At 38.8% G+C, this 18,288-nt stretch overlaps 1 protein-coding gene across 2 annotated transcripts in view; it reads left to right on the top strand.

The window, feature by feature from the left end:
• The window catches only part of PPP1CB (protein phosphatase 1 catalytic subunit beta), a 30,533-nt gene extending 23,631 nt beyond the window's left edge, over positions 1 to 6,902 (top strand). For both annotated transcript variants that reach the window (XM_052805191.1, XM_052805192.1), the window contains exons 6-8: positions 2,686 to 2,837; positions 4,401 to 4,535; positions 5,149 to 6,902. In XM_052805191.1, the coding sequence (XP_052661151.1) occupies positions 2,686 to 2,837; positions 4,401 to 4,535; positions 5,149 to 5,253 (392 nt within the window). In that variant the 3' untranslated portion in view covers positions 5,254 to 6,902. The remainder of the gene's footprint in view (positions 1 to 2,685; positions 2,838 to 4,400; positions 4,536 to 5,148) is intronic.
• The last annotated feature ends 11,386 nt before the right edge of the window (positions 6,903 to 18,288 follow it).

Raw genomic sequence — 18,288 nt, 5'->3', positions numbered from 1 at the left:
GCTGAGAAGCATTACTTAGACTGGTGAATGAGTGTTTCTGTAGTACAAATTACTACATTATTCTTCCTTTTATGCTACTTATTCACTCAATCCATAACCAAATAAATGTCAGTACAAACGACTCAATCTTTACATTTATCAGAGCTCTCAGGGAAGGTGATTCCATTCAACAGGCTAATACTACTGCTTGAGCCACCCCCACTTCAGGAATGCCCTTGCAGAATGTACTTCTGGTTTCCATGGACACTCCACTGAAATCATACGTATTCTTAGGACTTCCTAAAAATAAGTATAGAGATTTTAAGAGTGGTGTTTTGACGAAGTGGTTTGCAGTCTTAATTTTGCTTTCAGAAGCAATAGCTGGATGTTTACCAGCAGAGGTAAAATGAAATGTCCCATCCGAGGCATGTCTGTGTATGCTACAGTGACATAAAAGGTCTTGGCAACCGATATTACAGAATGGAAGTAAATCTTTTGGAAAAATGAAAAATAAACTGAAGTGGTCTCGCTTCTGTGAAACTTGCAAGTCCTTAAAAGCTATCTCTTTGTGGAGGGATGTCACTTGGTGAATGTCTGTGTTGATACAGAAATTCTTGGTAGATGTTAGTGTGGCTTGTGCCAAGAAGGTTAGATCATTATGATGCTTTCTTCTAGCCTGATGAAAAAAAAGCCTTTTCAACCTCAACTGCAATTTAAAGACCTCTTATTTTGGTGACATTTTTATGGGGTTTGGAAGCTGTTTGCTCAAATATGACTCTCTATTCCAACTTAAATCACTTGCCTTTAGTAACTGTTAAAGTACTTGCATTTTGTGAGGCCAAGGTATAAATGATGTGTTTAGGTTAGCATTGCCAACCATTTGCTTATTAGTAAACTGTATCTCCCTCTTTTCTGTAATCTCGAATGCCTTGTATCAGCTGTTTTATGGTGTGCTTCTGGTCAACCTAAGCTATTGCAATGGTAGACGTTGCATGTTAAAATATAAACCTACTTGGGCAGCATAGTTTAGTTTTGTTGTTGCAGGGTTCTGTTACACCACTGCTAAAGATTATAGGACAGATTTGCCTATTGCTGTGTATAACCCGAAAGATTATTTGATTTGGGGGAGAGAATAGAGAAGGAAACGCGTCCTAAGCAGCTGAGACAAGCAGCTTCTGTCACTTGTTGGAAATTCATGATAAGAAACTGTTAGGGACTGCAGTGCAACTATTCTGTTTTGAAAAACATGTTATTCAATATAGAAGTAAATTTCAGTAAAGTAAGTTTTTTGTCATATGCTGCCTGTATTCAGTAGTTTATTTCTAGATAGGTATTTTATCTAAAATTCAATTGTACTTGCTCTGTTCTTTGTCTTCTAAAAACAAATAAAATCTTAGCCTCTGCTAGAGAGGAACTGGCACCAAAGACCATTTGATAGCTGTATGTAAATACAAAATGGTTTAGTTGCACAATAGGTTTCAGACATCAGTTTTGCTTGATTACAACTTGAACATCAGTTTTGCTTGATTACAACTTGAACATCAGTTTTGCTTGATTACAACTTGAACATCAGTTTTGCTTGATTACAACTTGAACATCAGTTTTGCTTGATTACAACTTGAACATCAGTTTTGCTTGATTACAACTTGAAGGATCTGTTATTTAAGAAATAGCATCTTCAATATTTTGTTTAGCAACTAACTTGATGTAATTGTAAATCAAACTTCTGAGTGCCAGATAAAGGAGCCTGCTGGCATCTCTTTCAGATTGTGAAACAATGCTCTTAAGTATTTAAATGCCTACAGGTTAGTCATCACAGGTAAAGAAAGTACAATTTTCACAGAAAACTATGATGAAATATATTTTGAATACTGTTTCTTTTGTTTGTGTTGTAGTTGAGTTGGCCTGGTTCTTATGTGAAAACGCTTTGAAAGTTCTGTGTATAAAGGCATTGCAGTTGATCTAGAAAAGTTGAGTTGGGTTTTTTTTTTAGTACCCAGTTTTAATTCCAGAGTTAGCTGACCTTTTGTTGGCAGCAGAAAAAAATCTTGACCAGTGCTAAAATGCCAGAGAGGTTTATTGTTTTAATTTAGATTCCAGACTGGTTGGCACGAGGTTTTTTGAAAAGTGAACAGCAGTCCAAGCAAACCAAAAGTGCTACCTGAAACAATATATCAGAATTTTGCCATGTTAAATTTTGATTTAGTCACATAAGGTTCTTCATGTATGGTAAGAAAGGTAAGAATCAAAGCTGTTCCATGTTCAGAAGCTTGTGGTACAAGTTTATTTGCTGTATTTATGACTGGCCTTGCATAGGATTTTAAAATTTACTGCAGCTTTCAACCTAAGCTTTCTTGGTGAGCTGTGAAATTGATGGTTGCCTTTTAAAATGCACCCGCTGCAGTATTTTCAAACTCCTCAGATGTAGTTTTCGTGTTTACAGTGAGCAATTAAATACTGTTTTGGAGAACTATTTGGCTCTGACTTGTTTCATCTCAAGGTACTAGCAGTGGTGAGGGGGCGAAAAAATCTCCAGACTTACACAGAACACATCTTTTGTCTGAGTCGCAGTTTAAGTATTGCTGAATTTGTTGCTAAGGCTTATTTTCTTTAGGAGAGCTGCTCTGGTAATTACAATAAAACTGTTTTACATTATAGAATGATACCTCCTAAGACTAGCATTTTCACTTGTATTATCTTTCAAAGGCTTGCTGTGTGACCTGCTGTGGTCTGACCCAGACAAAGATGTGCAAGGTTGGGGTGAAAATGATCGTGGGGTCTCTTTCACTTTTGGTGCTGATGTGGTCAGTAAATTTCTGAATCGTCATGATCTGGATTTGATCTGTCGAGCTCACCAGGTATGAATTATGCTGTTGTTGCTTCTTAAAACCTCTCCTCCTAGACTTTCTGCCTCTTTGGTGCTGCTTATCAGTAGGATATATTTGAAACTTACTTCACGTTGTGTTACTTTAGAAAAAAAAAAAAAAATCTTCCTAATAAGGGGACTAGAAGGCTGTGTCCTTCTATTGACTCATGTTGAACTGAGTGTCTAATGTTGGCAAAGTAAAATACTAACACTAGATTTCCCCATTGACCTCTTTCTTTAGTATTGTCTGTTTACTGTTAGACTGTTGTATATGAACATCAGAGGCAAAGTGACTGGAATTTGAGATTTACACTGAAGTTTCAGAGTTCTTCCATTTTAGTAGTAGTCAGTTCTCTGGTAGTTGTGGCTTAGACTATTTCTGCTTCACTTCATGGAAGTATTAAATGCATTTTGAATGTTTCTACAAACAAGTCACAAAAGCTTTCATTGTTGCCTTCATTTTTGTTCAGCTATCTAGAGTACTTCAGCATAGATTGTTTGACCTACTGAAATGTGCAGAAAGCAAGGTTATTTTTGGCATCGTCACTCTTGAAGTACACTTTTTTTTGCAGTTTTTATTGTTACTTGAAGCAAGTGTCCTAGTTAGGTGGACATCAGGTTTCAATTTCCTGTATAACATTTCAGTTTCATTATTTAGTCAATTTTAAAAGCACTCTCTTGCTGTGAAACAAAAATAGGCTTTTTATTCTGTGTCACTGTTAGGCTTGGATACACTGTCAGAACACTTCTCCTTGCAATTTTACTGCTAAAACATTAGAGAAGATTAGTCAGTGTGTGGAAGGGATATTAAGATTTCTTAACTGCTGATCAGGATTGCTACCAATTTCCTGTATTCATGTAGTCACTTCAGTTCTCTATAAAAGAAGTATGACATCTTTTAAAAGACCATGGTGATTGGACCAAAGTGAGCAGTTGGTGTACTAGTTTCACTACATTATAACATGAGGCTTCTATTTTGGGGAAGAGGGAACAACCGTAGCTGATGCATCATACTACTTGCGCTATTTTAAAGGTGAATTATACTCTTAGAGAAAATACAGCAGAACCACTTTGCTTTTTAGAGCATCAAAATTATAAAAAAGCCTACACTTGAGGTTTGTACGATCAACACCAGTGTAACTGAAACCTAATGGTTACAATTGCAATGAAGATGGTGCCCAGACCTTGTATGCTCCAAACTAATAGGTCAAACATCTGAATTCTGTGTATAAACCGTAAATGCTGAGAATCCTTAAACTGACAGTGCGTAATCAGACTTCAACTATGAAAATATTGAACAATAAAGCTGATGTATATTTGACATTAGAAGTGTCAGACAGGTTAAGCTACCTGATTCGGCATTCAATGTCCAGATAAGACAAAATGACCGAACCTGTGCTGTCTGAAAGCCAAGACATAAAATACCTTTTTGAAGCGTTCTTGTCATCTCTTTAATGTAAGTCCTATTTGCCTCAAGACTGGCTTTTTTCTTCAAGATTTATCTTTTTTTTTCGTGTGTGTACGTGAGCTGTATTAATTTCTCTGGTGTTGACAGGTGGTTGAAGATGGATATGAATTCTTTGCTAAACGGCAGTTGGTCACCCTATTCTCAGCTCCAAATTATTGTGGAGAGTTTGACAATGCAGGGGGCATGATGAGTGTGGATGAAACTCTGATGTGTTCCTTTCAGGTATGATACATTTATACATTAAGTATTACTTTACGTGTTGGGCTATATGGACTGAGTTAGGCTGCTTGTTGATGTGCTTATGGTTAGTCTAGGGCAATATACTTCAGCTACAGAAAGTACTGCACAGCAGGCTGGTGTTTGTGGACAATTAAAACTGCAAACTGACTGTTCTCCAGAGAACTGTGTGGGATTTGCTATATTCCAAACTCCTGCATATTAAGTTATTCCCTCTATTCAGATGCTCATTTCAAAGTTTAATTGGGTGATTGTTTTTAGTCATACCTAGTGATCAGAGTAGCTAATTATGCAGACTAATTGGACTACTGGGACCCTTTTAGTGTGGTTACTCTGATCAGATTTTAATCCCTACTCCTTCCTGGACATGTTTTAAGCCCCTTTTCTTTCCCCTTCCCAGCCCAACATAGTGGTAGAACTAGAAGGATTTAGAAGTAGGCTTACTGTTTTATGTAGGGTTAAGAAATATGTAGGATTGTGATCTGATTCCCCCCTCACCCCTCTTATTGCTGCTGAATGAGATTTCATGTTGGCTTAACAGTATTTGAAATGTTCTTAGTTGTCACTGACTCAGAAGAACTTCTTTATTTTCTCTAAGATATTGAAACCATCTGAAAAGAAAGCCAAGTACCAGTATGGTGGACTGAATTCTGGGCGTCCAGTCACTCCACCTCGCACAGCTAATCCACCGAAGAAGAGGTGAAGAAAGGAAAAATGTAGAAACACCATCAGATCTGTCAAGGACAAAACTCCATATTACAGTATATAATAAGTGTGCACTGTAAAACCATCCAGCCATTTGACACCCTTTATGATGTCACACATTTAACTTAAAGAGACGGGTAAAGGATCTTTATTAATTTTTTCTAGTAGAAAGATGTGCGACACTGTATTGTAACAAGTATAGCTCCAAGTTCTAATATCCAGCATAGAGTAAAAAAAATATTAGGAAAACCTATTGCAACTACATATTCACATTTACCACGGTTTTTAAAGTTGACCAACATCCCAGTTAAAACTTGATGTAATAGTTAAACCAGATGAGAGCATGATGTTCCATTTGTGTAATGTGGTCTTATTGTTGCTTGATTGCTTTTACTTTGGTTATTTTGTAGCTAGAATGATGCAAATATGGTATCTAGTCTTTATTTCCCAGCTGTCTCCTTGAAATTGAAATAAGGAAGGGGCTTTTTAGAACAGCTCTTGATCTCGTATCCTCCCCCTAGCCCCTTGTTGTTCATAATGCCGCTCAAATGTGTGCCCCATTATAATGCAAAATTTATAGTATGGTAGTGATTAAAAGGCAAAATAAGTCCAAAAAGCCCAGACTGGACAGCTTGACAGCCAACATAAATTGAGACAGAAAAACCTGTCTTGACTTTTTAACTTAAACTGCCACACAATGAATTTGTGCACTACACTATCTTAAATTATTGATGTTACACTGTGCTATGGCACTTCATTTAACTTAGGACAAAAATGGTATTGCCTATTAGTTGGTAACTTGATTATGTGGTACCTTGGCTTTAGTTTTATTAGCATGAAACACCTTTGGCATGCTTAGCTTCCAGGTAACTCCCTACCTGCATCAAAATTCATCTTGCATAGTTCCACAGAACATGAAGATCCTTATTTGCTAAGCCTTTGAAAGCTGACATTCTTTTTCATAAGAGGGTGTTTAAATGGATGTTCATCAACAGACAAGAGGCTAGCCGACAAGTGGTGAGCAGAAAATGCTAGAGGAATGTCCAACATGATAATAAGGCTTATGTCACTAAAGATTATATCGTTTGGATTTTCATGATCAAATTTCATATACTATTGTATAGACTTCTGCTTTGTAGTGTACTTTAGTAGCAATAATTTCTGTACATGATCAAGAGTTATGCAGTATTTCTTTCCAGTTCTCTCCTTTCTTAAGAGTTAACATTGGCAAATGGCAGGATACAGAGAAGATACAAAATTTATAGTAGGATAAATGAAAGGCACAGATTTGTGATGCTTTAAGGTGTGATACTTATTGGATATAACTACAAAAGCTTTTATTGAATATTGTCAAATTTGTAAAATTCTTTGGGGGAAGGCTTCAGATTTATACCATTCTAAATGTGCATCAGTAGATGTAAAACTCTTGGCTTCAGTATTGTCTTTGAAAATGTTAAATTGAGGATTCTGGTAACTTACGTTTTATGAACTGGCACATATTATAATGCAAGAGATATATTGATTTCTGACACAGTGAGCAAGTTCTTTAAAATGGATTTAAGTCTTTTTTCTAATTCCATTTTGTTTTAAATGCATATTTTAAATGTAGGTTTTTTCATTTAGTAAAAGTTGTCTAATTCATTTGAATGAAGTCTGACTGGTTATTTTAATATACCTTATTGTTACTCCAGAACTGTGGAGCTTGGTTTTATTTAAAAAAAAAAAAACAAAAAAAAACAAAAACAAAAACCCAAAACTCCCAACAAAAACCCCCAAACAAACAAAACTTACAGCATATGTATCTGCTATTGATTTATATTGGATTCTGTGGTTTTGAACAGTGGTTTAATTTACCCCACCTTGAAGGAAGCACTGGAGTTTCAATACATAGAATAAAATGTAGATTTCTTCTGGTATTGCTCACAAAGACATTTGTTCTTGAAAGTCCGTGATGAGAGCTGTGTAAGTGAGAGTACCTTCAGTTTGTAGCAAGCTAACTGTTGAAATGTATTCTGTGAGCCTTGACAGGATAACTTCGTGCTCTAAGTCATTACTTACTTGAGGTTTAGTTTTACAAGTTTTGAAAATGCTGGGTTTCACCAAGTGCCAGCCTCCATAATAAGCAGCATCACGTTACCAAACATCTGGATTAACACTTCTCCATTTTTTTCCTTAGTTTCTGGAACAATGTCCTCTGTATCATGAAACGTCCAGGTGTAAAGCTGTATGTTATGTGAGTACCTAACATGCTCGCCTGTATTATAGATACTATGTCAAAAGGAAAATAAAGTCTTCAGGCCTTCTTGTGTCCTAAAGAAATAGGAAATTCTTAGTTTATTTTGTAGCACTGGAAAGCCAGATATAGTGGTGGTATTCTGAAGAACTGCTATTTTTATATGGCAGCAATCACTTGCAAAGGATTTGAGTGCTGTTTTGACTTCTGGGGAGTTGGGATGTCTGCTAACATCCCTCATCATCCTATATTGTGGAAGAAATACATGATTTAATAACCTTACCCCTACAGATATGATTGATATTCCATACTAAAAGCAAGTCAGGAGCATCAGATACGTAACAGAACTCGCCATACCACTTCAGCTTATGTTTACAGTGTTAATATAGATCTTCAGTGTTTTTACTATTGTCTGTTCTGGAAGAGGTAGAAAAGAGAACCTGAATCTAATTATACTCAGGTAAAATTAATTCTTTCTTTCATGGAAATCGCTAGTGGTCTAATTGCTAATAAGTTTTTTCCACGTAAACATCTTGTCCATACAAGCCTAAAATGCTACTAAATAGCACAGTGTTAGTGTACTGGGAAGTAACAGGATTCTCAAACGAGCTGTTAAGAGGTGTATAAAACATCACAGCATTTGAGGGATATTTTTACATGTTCTTCCCCCACCCCTTTTATCTGACAGTAATATCCATTCCTGATTTCATAGTAGAGTACAACATGGCGCGTAACCTCTTCTCTTGTTCCTCTTTGGTTGACAGGCATATTGTGATTCCCAAACACTAGAGAAATACCTGCTTTAATCTAATTTAACATATAGCTGCAAGGATTGCTTCTTTGGTCTCTTTTGTGTTGATTGATATGAGATTCTTGTTTTACATCACTCTTTTTTTTTTTTTTTTTATGCTTCATAGTGGTCAGTGTTTTCTGTGTATGGAATATTCATAATTGCTGCTTTAAACAAGGGAAAAAAATAGTGTTTCATATAGTTGTGGTTATTGTGCTGCTCTAATACCTTGACACTGTTTCTGTTTAGGTAGAATTGTTTAGTGATCTGATACCTTTCCAAAAAATGCTGTAGAAATAGACTCACTGAAAACACTATAATGGGTCTTACACTAGTGGATTGTATTCAGTTTGCTACATCTGGACACATAGGAGTACTTGTGGCCACTGAAATCTGAGTTGGTCGTCTTGCTTCTAATTTAGTGTGGTTAACTGCAAGTGTACTGCTGCTAGGTGTCACGAAGCTTCACGATCCTGTTACGAAGACAGTTTGCAGTTGTACTGTATTCTCTGTTGAGAGAGGAGCTCATAAGTATGTATGACATGGCTTGTAGTATCCTAGTGCAGTGCATTGCTGTGTACTTACTTGCCTGGGAAATTCTTAAGATCTTTGGAAGAAAGTTGCTTTTATGGTTAGTAGCCTAGATCCCTGTTTTAAGGTTGTTGGTAGACAGAGATCCTCTCTGCTGTGTTTCTGCCAAAAGATAGAAGTAGGAGTTGCCGAGCAGCAAGGTATCTTTCATATGAAGTATTCCTGTCTGTGGCTTATCTTTTGCTAAGTCCAAGAGGATATTGCCATCATACTGTGGAAGCTGTCAGATTAAATTACTGGAGCTGCGTGTGATTAGTTTGGGGTTGGCAAACATGTTTTTTGCTCTGTAGTAATGGAAATATAAAAGACACTACTGCTATCAAATATGTTTGAACTGAAGGTGACCTGAGAGTAACTGGTTTGGATAGCTGGAATTTTCAGAATATGTAGATGATAAACACAAATATCCCATGCTTGGCCTTTGGTGTAAAGCTCAAAGGTAAACAGAAAAGGGGACCTGCTTTGTAGAGGCTTATGTAGGTAATAGTTGTAAAAACCTAGTCTTTAACTGGGTGTTGAAATTCTTCCTGGCAAACTGTCAATGTTGTATCCATGGCTGGTGTTTCTGGAACTTCCCTTGCTGTCACATTTGTTAGAGATGAAGATACTTTATACAAACCTGACAGGTAACATCACAGCTTAGCAAAGAGCAGAGGTGGTGTGATACTGTCAATATTGTATTGCTTTTGAACTTGTTTGAATTGTAACTTGATTCATGATTGGCATCTGTCTGCTTTGTAATGTATGTGAGGATAAATGTGAATATTTGACTTCAAATGAACTGGTGAAAAAGCAAGGGTGAGAGAATGTCTCCTTATGCTGGAGCAGAGATGACTACAGCGCAGTAAGATGTCTCTTTGTCTCTGAGTCCACATGGGCTAATAATAAGCTTTAAAGAGCAGTGTGGGTTTTTTAATATAAAACAGAGTTGCGATGAAGTTCATGCACATAGTCATTCTTGTCAATAAAAAGGAACTCAATGAATCAGTACCAGGCTTGGGATATTTAGGCATAGCCCTGGATATTTTTTTTTCTCTGCTGTCATCTGTTTGCTTCTGCTAATTAGCAGTAGCAGCTTTCAAGCTCCCTCTCAGTGCAGCTGTATACTTATTTTCTCCTGGATCATACATTGATTTTGCTTGCTTTATTCCAAAGGTTGATCAAGGTTTTGATGACAGCATCTAGCCAGGTGGCTGCATGCAACTCATGGGCTTATAATCAAGCATTCTTCTCACTGCATGCATCAGATGATGAAAGCTGAAGGAACCTCAGGCTGTGTTGGACTGAACACTGGAAAACCATGTGACAGTAGGTCAGTGTTGGGACAGTAAATAAGTTACCAAGACAAGACACAAGTTTGGCTACTTTGTTTTGTTATGGGTCTGCCAGGTTCTCGTCTTCTGTGGATTTCTGGAACTGGTAGTGCCCAAGCATCTTCCTTGCAGATCCCCTGAGTTGTTTGGAAACCAGCAAAATTGTCTGGTTACTTGTTCTGTATCTTGGTGTGCCTTGTTAAAATAAATAGGAATGATCTCAGCATGTTAATTGGTAATAAGGACAAAATTTCATTCTGTTTCCTGGTGTCCTGTTTGAACTCGTAGCAATCTCTGCACCTCTATGTCCCAAAAACATCATTCAAAATAACCATTTGCCACAAGCCCTTGCCAATACATGGCTATAGTAATCTTTTCCAAGGAAAACTCTTACTGCTGCCTGAAACTGTCTGAACAGGAGGAGCTTTAAACAGAGTATATGCACTGCATGTGGCCTAGCACAGCCCCTTTCCTGTGTTCTGCTGCCTTAGTTAGGATCTGCAGCCCAAGCTTCCTGTTTAGCCTACTGCAGACTCAGTCTTAGAAGCAACCATATTAGAAAGCAGGTGCTAACTAGATCCAGCTGCTAATAAAGATCAGCAAAAACTATTCTGTATCTTCAGGTGGAGATGTAAGTTTTATGTTAAAGATGAGAAAAGCTCTCAAGCAAAGCTCTAGAAACAAGCACCACTTGAAAAATCCTCTTGAAATAGGGTAGACATGCCCAGATGTTAAAACACTGAAACTTAATTTGACCTGAGTTACTGTTAAATGGAGGAAGTAAAAGAAACAGGCAGGATTACAGTTTTTCTACTCTTACAGATAGCTGATATTCAAAAATAGTAAATAATATTTGCAGAGAGCAAAATAATTAAGTCACTGATTTTCTCCTTGGTAAAGAGTTCTGCCTGCTCATGTTGCTTTAAAGGTTTGAATCTTCAAGGTGTAAGAGGGAATGCTGTAGATGGATCCAATTAGTTATTAAAAAGGCTTAGCCAGAAAATGGTATCTTGCGGACAAACTGGTGCAGCTCATGACCGTGAAGCAGAGGAGTACACAACATTGATGAATGCAGAGGACAACCTTGGCAAGTAAATATATTCCAATGTGATGTTTTTCTCCATTACTTTGAAGTCCCAACAAATGTTTTGTAATGTGAAAATAGTTACAACTATTTCACATTGTTCCCTCTGGCTACTTCCTAGAAGCATTTCTATGGTTCCTCATATAAGTCCTTCATTGTTCCATTGAATTTCTGGGCATGTATAAATTAGTAGTTTTCCACCAGCTACCCCAGAATATTTTATGTTTACATTTCAGGTTGCTATTCCTGAGTGGCTTCTTGCACCTTCCACAAAGACAGAACATGTTCCCTCTCCCGGCATTTCACAGAAATGATACATGTTATGAGAATTACATTTTAATGGGCATCTTAACTGCATGTTAATTGCATCTAGTTTCCAGGAGGCTGGGTTAAGAGAATGCACTGTAAGACTTAAGGTCCCATTCTGTTGAAACAGTGATGGAGAACAAACACCCTATTTAATTCTTTCCTACTGAAGGCTCTTACCTAAAGGTACAACAACAAACACATGACATGCTAGTCTTAGAGGCATTTGCCTTGCCTTTACCAGGTAGAGTTAGAAGACATTTTTTTTCTTGGTTTGTCTTGTTTATGCTAATGCTATACAAGAATTTAACACAGTTGCTTAATGAAAAAGACCAAATCTGGTTGACATAACAATTTTCTTCATGTTAGAATTGGTCCAGCATGCAGATGCCATCTAGTGGTTGAAGGCCAGTGGATGAAAAGCTGTTACTGCAGAACTGGCATTTTATTGCATGTTTATCTTGTACTTGTCTGATGTGGAAATCTTATCCCTTGATCACTACTGAAATATATCCATAATGCATGGCTGCATAATAACTCAGATCTTGCTGCATTGAAACTAGGCTTACCTCAGTTAGACATACAGATTTCTCCCTTAAATTTCACAGACTTCATGAGGTCTCTTAAAATTATCTGAGGATTCTGAAGGGGGGGGGGAATCAGAGCTGCCTTGACAAGCATAGAAAAGTTAGGCTTTGTCTTAGGCAAAGGTTTCCAGGTTTCTTCCCCACTCTGGAATCCTAACCCAAGTAAGGTGGGATTCTTTGTATAACTTTCTAGTGATTGGAGGAGGACTGGTGGAAAATAGTATTTTTTAGGTCTAATATATAACTATATAGGAAGGAAAAAAAAAAGAATTTGTTCTGGCTTAGGTGTGGAGAGCTGATTGGGAGATGCTATCACAAGAGAGCTGGTATTAAATATTAATACCTTATCTACCCAAATACTACATAATTTGTGTTGCTTTTAATTAAGCAGTTCTTCCTCTGCTCCACCCATGGGCTTGCTATCACAGGCGTATACTGTTGAAAAGAGATTTGTGGAGTTTAGACCTGATTTGAGGGAATCGCTTGATACTTAGCCAGGTTCCACTAGTTGTCTACAATGAGTTGCTCTTGAAACACTCCATCTGTGCTAGTGTTAGTTTGGAGCAATTATGTGGTTTTTTTGAAGTGAATCCTCCTGATTGTCCTCATGTATGGGTTTGGATTGCAGAGCTCATGCTGTTGTATGCAAATTGGATCTTTTGGTTTAGTTTCATGCAAAAAAAAATTGCTCCTAGTGTATGCATGTGGTGTCAACGATCCAAACTACTGAGTGGGACACGCCACTGTGAAGTCCCCCAGCAAGGATGGGTGACACATGGGTGCACCAATAGATAGAATGGAATCAAAACATGATGAGTTTGTGACACTGAAGTGCTTCCCATGATGTGTGAAGTCAAACTGGCATCCGCACTTCTGACATTGTCAAGAGTCACGCTGAAATCTGTTACTCTACTGTTCCACAATCTACCCGACATTTTCCTCGGTATCCTTGCCTTTCTTTGTGGTACTTTATGTTGCTCTGACTTTTTTTTTTGTGTCTCTTTTCTGACTGCTTTTCTACCCAGCGTTGGTATGGTCTCTTTGGCTTCCTAGGTGTTCCAGTGTGGTGGCACCTTAGACTGCAAGGAAATACTCATTTTCAATCTGTCATGAGAGGGCTGAAACCTTTGGTGGCTGGATAACCTAGCAGCAGTAGGGGGAGGCTGTGTACCTCAATAGTCACTGACTACCAGAAGACCAGCAATTGGGGTATGTGTGCAGTTAAGAAGGTGGAAGAAGTCGTCTTGAAGATGAGGGCAACAACCAGATTTTGAGGTGTCATAGCATGTGTCCTTACTACAATGGTACTGAAGAGATCTCTCTGTAAGCATACAGCCTCCTGTGCTCTTAGCAACTGAGATTCAACACAGGCGAAATGTACTGCTTTCCTATACATGTTGTTAGGGTGGAGGGGAAGGATAGGCATGTGAGGCTTTGGTTGGAATTAGGGCATGGGTGCAAGTGTGTGGAGAGGCAGTGAGTTGCTAGTCTGAGCAGGAGGGCTGTTTTAGGCCTTTAAAAGCAATTCCATATGGCTGTGAGCTGTAGGAGAAATCTGCCATGAAACAATTTTGTCTCAAAGTGCTGATTTCCTGCCATGTGAGGTTACATGTGCTTGTGTGTAACCTTCCTCAACTTCAAGAGGCAATACAGCCTCTTCCCCTCCATAAATGCTGTAGGGTATGAGCTAATGACACTACGCACAATGCTGTGAACAGTAGCGATGACAAATACTGGTTGAGGTGTCAGTTTACTTGGAATGAAAGGCAGTTAGCTGCTGACACTGCAGTAATGTTTTCTCCCCTGCACATTCTAGCAAGCCTGAAAGGTTTTATGGCTGCCCTTCCTTAGTCAGTCCCTGGGAGCAGCAGCATGAAGTTTGCCCTAGAGAAGGTACCTCATACCACTGTGTGGTCACTTCAGAATCAGAGGCTTTGTTGTCAGGTGTAGAGCTGCTAGTTCAGTAGGCAACCTGCAGTCATGGATTCGTTGTGGGCCAAGTGCTCCCAGGGTGGCAGGAGAAAAAGGATGCGCTGTCCTGCTTGCTGGCTTGATTTTGTTCCAAATATATAGCAGTCTAGTGGGAGGTAGGCAAGCTTGCATCACAAGAATTTCAGGTGGTTTGTTACTAAAGGGCAGGCCATGCTGGAAGGCATGCTGTTCACAACTGTGGTCTAAGGCAAAAGTGAGAAGAATAGAGAAGGAAAAGCTTGGAGACAGCTATGGTCAGAGTTACCTAGAACTCATAGCAGGCCTGACACCAGTTCTTGGGCAGCCTGCATGCCAGACTTACTAAAGCTCAGGAGCAGCAGACTCTGGAAAGGTGGTGGGAAGACCAGTGTGTTTAGGAGGCATTTGATTTCCCTCCAGAGTTCCCACATCATGCTTGTTGGTAGTGAGTCATGGGCCAACTGCAGGAAGAGAGGAAGGCGAAGGTCAGCTTGATTATTCTAGCAGCTTTTGTATACCGCTGGTCATCAGGTACCCTCTCCACTCACATAATTGAGCATGAGGTAATGTGGCATGGAAGTAGGCTCTATACAGAGTGCTTACTGGTCCCCTAGCCTTCCTCAAAACTGGGGGTGTGATAGTTGCCCCTTTGGTTAGGCCACACTGTTAAGTTTGGGCTATTAGACCTTAGTGGGCCATGTTCGACCCCTAGGAGAAATTTGTATTGGCCCACTCATTCCTATCTCTTTCCCCATCCCTGAACTTCTAGGCCCCACTGGCTCCCCCAGGGCCCTGTATCTGCTCTTCCACATAGGGATTATGGGCCACTTCTCAGGGAATACACTTTAGACACTTTGCTGAGCCATTCCAGTTCAACTTGGGTATTCTGACCACTAAGATTTTGGGGGTTCCACCTCAAATTACCTGACTTCCTGACATGTGGTTTTCTAGGGTACAGCTTGAGCCATTGTAAAGCTGGAAGGGTGTGATAACTCTGAAAAGGGTGCTTCAGCAAAGACTAGACTCAGAATAAATGGATGCCTTCAGCCTTCTGCTGAATTATTGGCTCAAACATCTGCAGGGGATGAGTAGCATGTATCTGTTTTGGTTATAAAACATATGTTTAGCTCTTATAATAGTATCTGGTAGTTGAGAACAAATAATAGCCTATGCCCTCAGGGCTCTGAGATGTTGACCTGAGGCTATGAAGCAGGCTGGGAGGAAATTGAGAAGCTCTGAAGCTTGTAGCCAGCTTGTGGAGGTGGGATTGAGCATACTTTGTTGGGCACCGCTGGGAATCATGCAAGGGTTTGACTGTCGCATACTTACAGTTGTCAGGCATGAGTTTGTTCCCATATAGTGCTGCATATTCTATTTTTAGTTGGTGATAGAGAAATTTTAATGGTGCTAAGTATTTTTGCACTCAGATGAACTGCTCTCTCCCTTTAAAAAAAAAAAAAAAAGCACTAGATACAAAAGTTTGTGTCCGAGTTATCAAAATGGCCAGGAGGTGGCATCAGTGTACCACAAATAATTTGAGCCTCAAGGAGGTGGGTTCACTGTGAACATTTTTTCAGTGCTTGCTTAGTCACCCATGTCTGTACAAGTAGGCTTTGTTAGGTAGGTGAAGTGCAGTATTTTTATGTAATTTATCTAAATCACGAACTAATTATTTGCAGACAGTTATGGTCAGATATTTTTTAGGGTGATTGGATGTGGTAATTTTTGTACACAGTTACTCAGACTGTATTTGTGTGGTTACCAGTTCATGCGTGTAGGTTTTTTACAGGTCACTGATCTCCTCAGTCACTGGTTTCAGTGTCCTAGACTTCAAACTGAAGAAAACTTGGGTGGCTGAAGTTTATAATGTTAATGCTTTATGAACAATAAATATTTGCTCTATGCTGCAAATATAATACATTCCTATGCCCCTTTCATGTTATAGTAGTTTATAATCCACAAGTATCCAGGCAATAAATCTGCCTCACAGTCTTTTAAGGTAGATAAGTATGATGGTAGAAAACAAAAATATCAAAGGACTTTTTGACAGTGGAGTGCTTGTGAGGACAAGATGTGAGAGTTCCTGCCTCAGGCCTGCAGTCAGGGTTAGATTCCTACTTAAAGACAGTAATTGTGTGTCCTGTGTACAATACTGGCAACACTGGCCACCATTTCCTAACAAGGGGTTCTATTTTTTTGCTTGGAACTCTTCCAAAACTTTGGTTCTTCCTCAGTCTTTGTTTTATCCTAATTTCTTTTTTATTTCTTCCTTCATTTTAACCCTTTCAAAGAATGGGGTTGCAAAGAATGAGCAGAGATACTGCTTTTTCTAATGTTTTTGCTGACCCACAAATAACACTTTAAGCAGTAGCTGAAGAAAACACTGCAATCCCTCCTTCACAATGCTGTTGTCATGTTGACAGTAGCATTGACCTTCTGCAGGGTTAATGTGCAATGTTTTAATTGCCCTAGATTGTTGGCTGCTCAACTTCCTACACTGATTGCTACTAGATGTTAACCTCTTCTGTTTGCACTTTGAACTGATGCCTGCAGTTCTTAGAACTGGTTCAACAGAGGAAGAAGCAGTACTACTGTGAGACAAGAAAAAAAATAATGATCCTTGCTCAGCTTTATTTCTAGCACATACCAGAGGATGACCTATGCTGGGATGATTGCTTGGTATGCTGCCGTGATCTTGCATGTGGCTTTGACAGATGATTTCTACAAAGACTGGGGATGAAAGCATCTGTCTGCATTCTTCTCACTTGGAGCCATTTGTTAGTAACCTGTGGTGGCTAGCAGCTGTGGAACATCCCATGTCAACATGTTCTCCATGAGGTAGTAGTTGGACTTACGAAACTTCACGAGATGCTTCTTGCTGTTCCTGTCAACAAACTTCAAGTGACTGTAATTCTCTAAAACCGAGTTTTTGCATTTGTTTTGCATATGTCCCCATTTCTTAGGAAAGCAGTATGTATACTTGAATTTACATTGCATTAGCCTGTGATATTAAGTCATTGTACATCCGTCCATGTAGGAGATAGCACACGTTGCCCTGTACAACTTAGAAGAGAAACAACAACTTCAAAGTGCAGAGCTTTGGAATGATACACATGCTGCTTTGAAATAGGCATCTGAGCCTACTGCTAGCTTTTACTGGAAACCACTCAAAATTCCACTCTGAAACAACATTTGAAAGTTGTTTTTATAAATTGCCCTACAAGAAAAACAAAAGTTGTGTGCTGCAGTTGATGCTTACCTTTTGTTTCAGTAAGACTGACTTTTTTTGCAAGAAAATTGTCCATTTAAGACTGCAACCAGCTTTAGTATTTCCATTCTGGGAGTACTAAGCACTGTAGGCCTGGTGGGAAATAAGCTGCTTGTGTAGTTCCTTCCCCACTTATGGTGGTCTTTTTTATTTTTATGTATCCACTTTCTCCAGCCTGGAAATCTGCCTTTTTTTCTATTATCTCTGCTCCATGTTTATTAGTTTGTGGCTTCTGCTGACATCCTTTCTTACAGGTAGGTGTGTTTATGTGTGTGTATACATATACATTTTCAAATATATCTTCTGACTCGTTTCTTTGAAGTGGAAAATTGGGGTGGCCAGTTTGAGTCAGTCACTCCCAAATACCACTAGACACCCAAGCTCATTAAAAATAAAGTTAAAAGAAGCAGTTTAATTGCAGTAGCATAAAGTAAAGGTAAAGGTAACCTACCCTGCTGAGGCATTTGCATGTTCTGTGCTGCTTTAGCAAGTGTTTTACTGGTATCCAGGCTACCTGTTTTAAAGCTATTCAGCTGGAGGTGGTTATGATTGGTAATACTGTTTTGTAAACAGTACAACTTGGTGTGAACAACCCCAAGAACAAACACATCTTTGAAATGCATGATGCTACTGGCCGAAAGAGTAGACACAAAGTGGCCTTTCATATGAAGAGTTAGAAATACACCTTTACTTAAATTTGAGCTGCAATAATTTAGGAAAATAGCATATAGAAGTTTCTGCTGCTGCCTAAAAGGAATTCTTCGGTTGAGTTCTGTAATCTGTAGCAAAGATACTGATAGAATTTATATCAGGCCTCTTTCTCCATTCTCTGCCAAGAAAGACTTAATCTGGCAAAATGCTGACCTCTTCTATTAACAATTAGTATTTCCCAAGAATTCAATGTCCTTCAG

The sequence above is a fragment of the Harpia harpyja genome, chromosome 13, assembly GCF_026419915.1.
Source record: "Harpia harpyja isolate bHarHar1 chromosome 13, bHarHar1 primary haplotype, whole genome shotgun sequence".
NCBI lineage: Eukaryota > Metazoa > Chordata > Aves > Accipitriformes > Accipitridae > Harpia > Harpia harpyja.
Note: the sequence above shows the minus strand (reverse complement) of the source record. Positions and strands in the feature narration are given on the sequence as shown.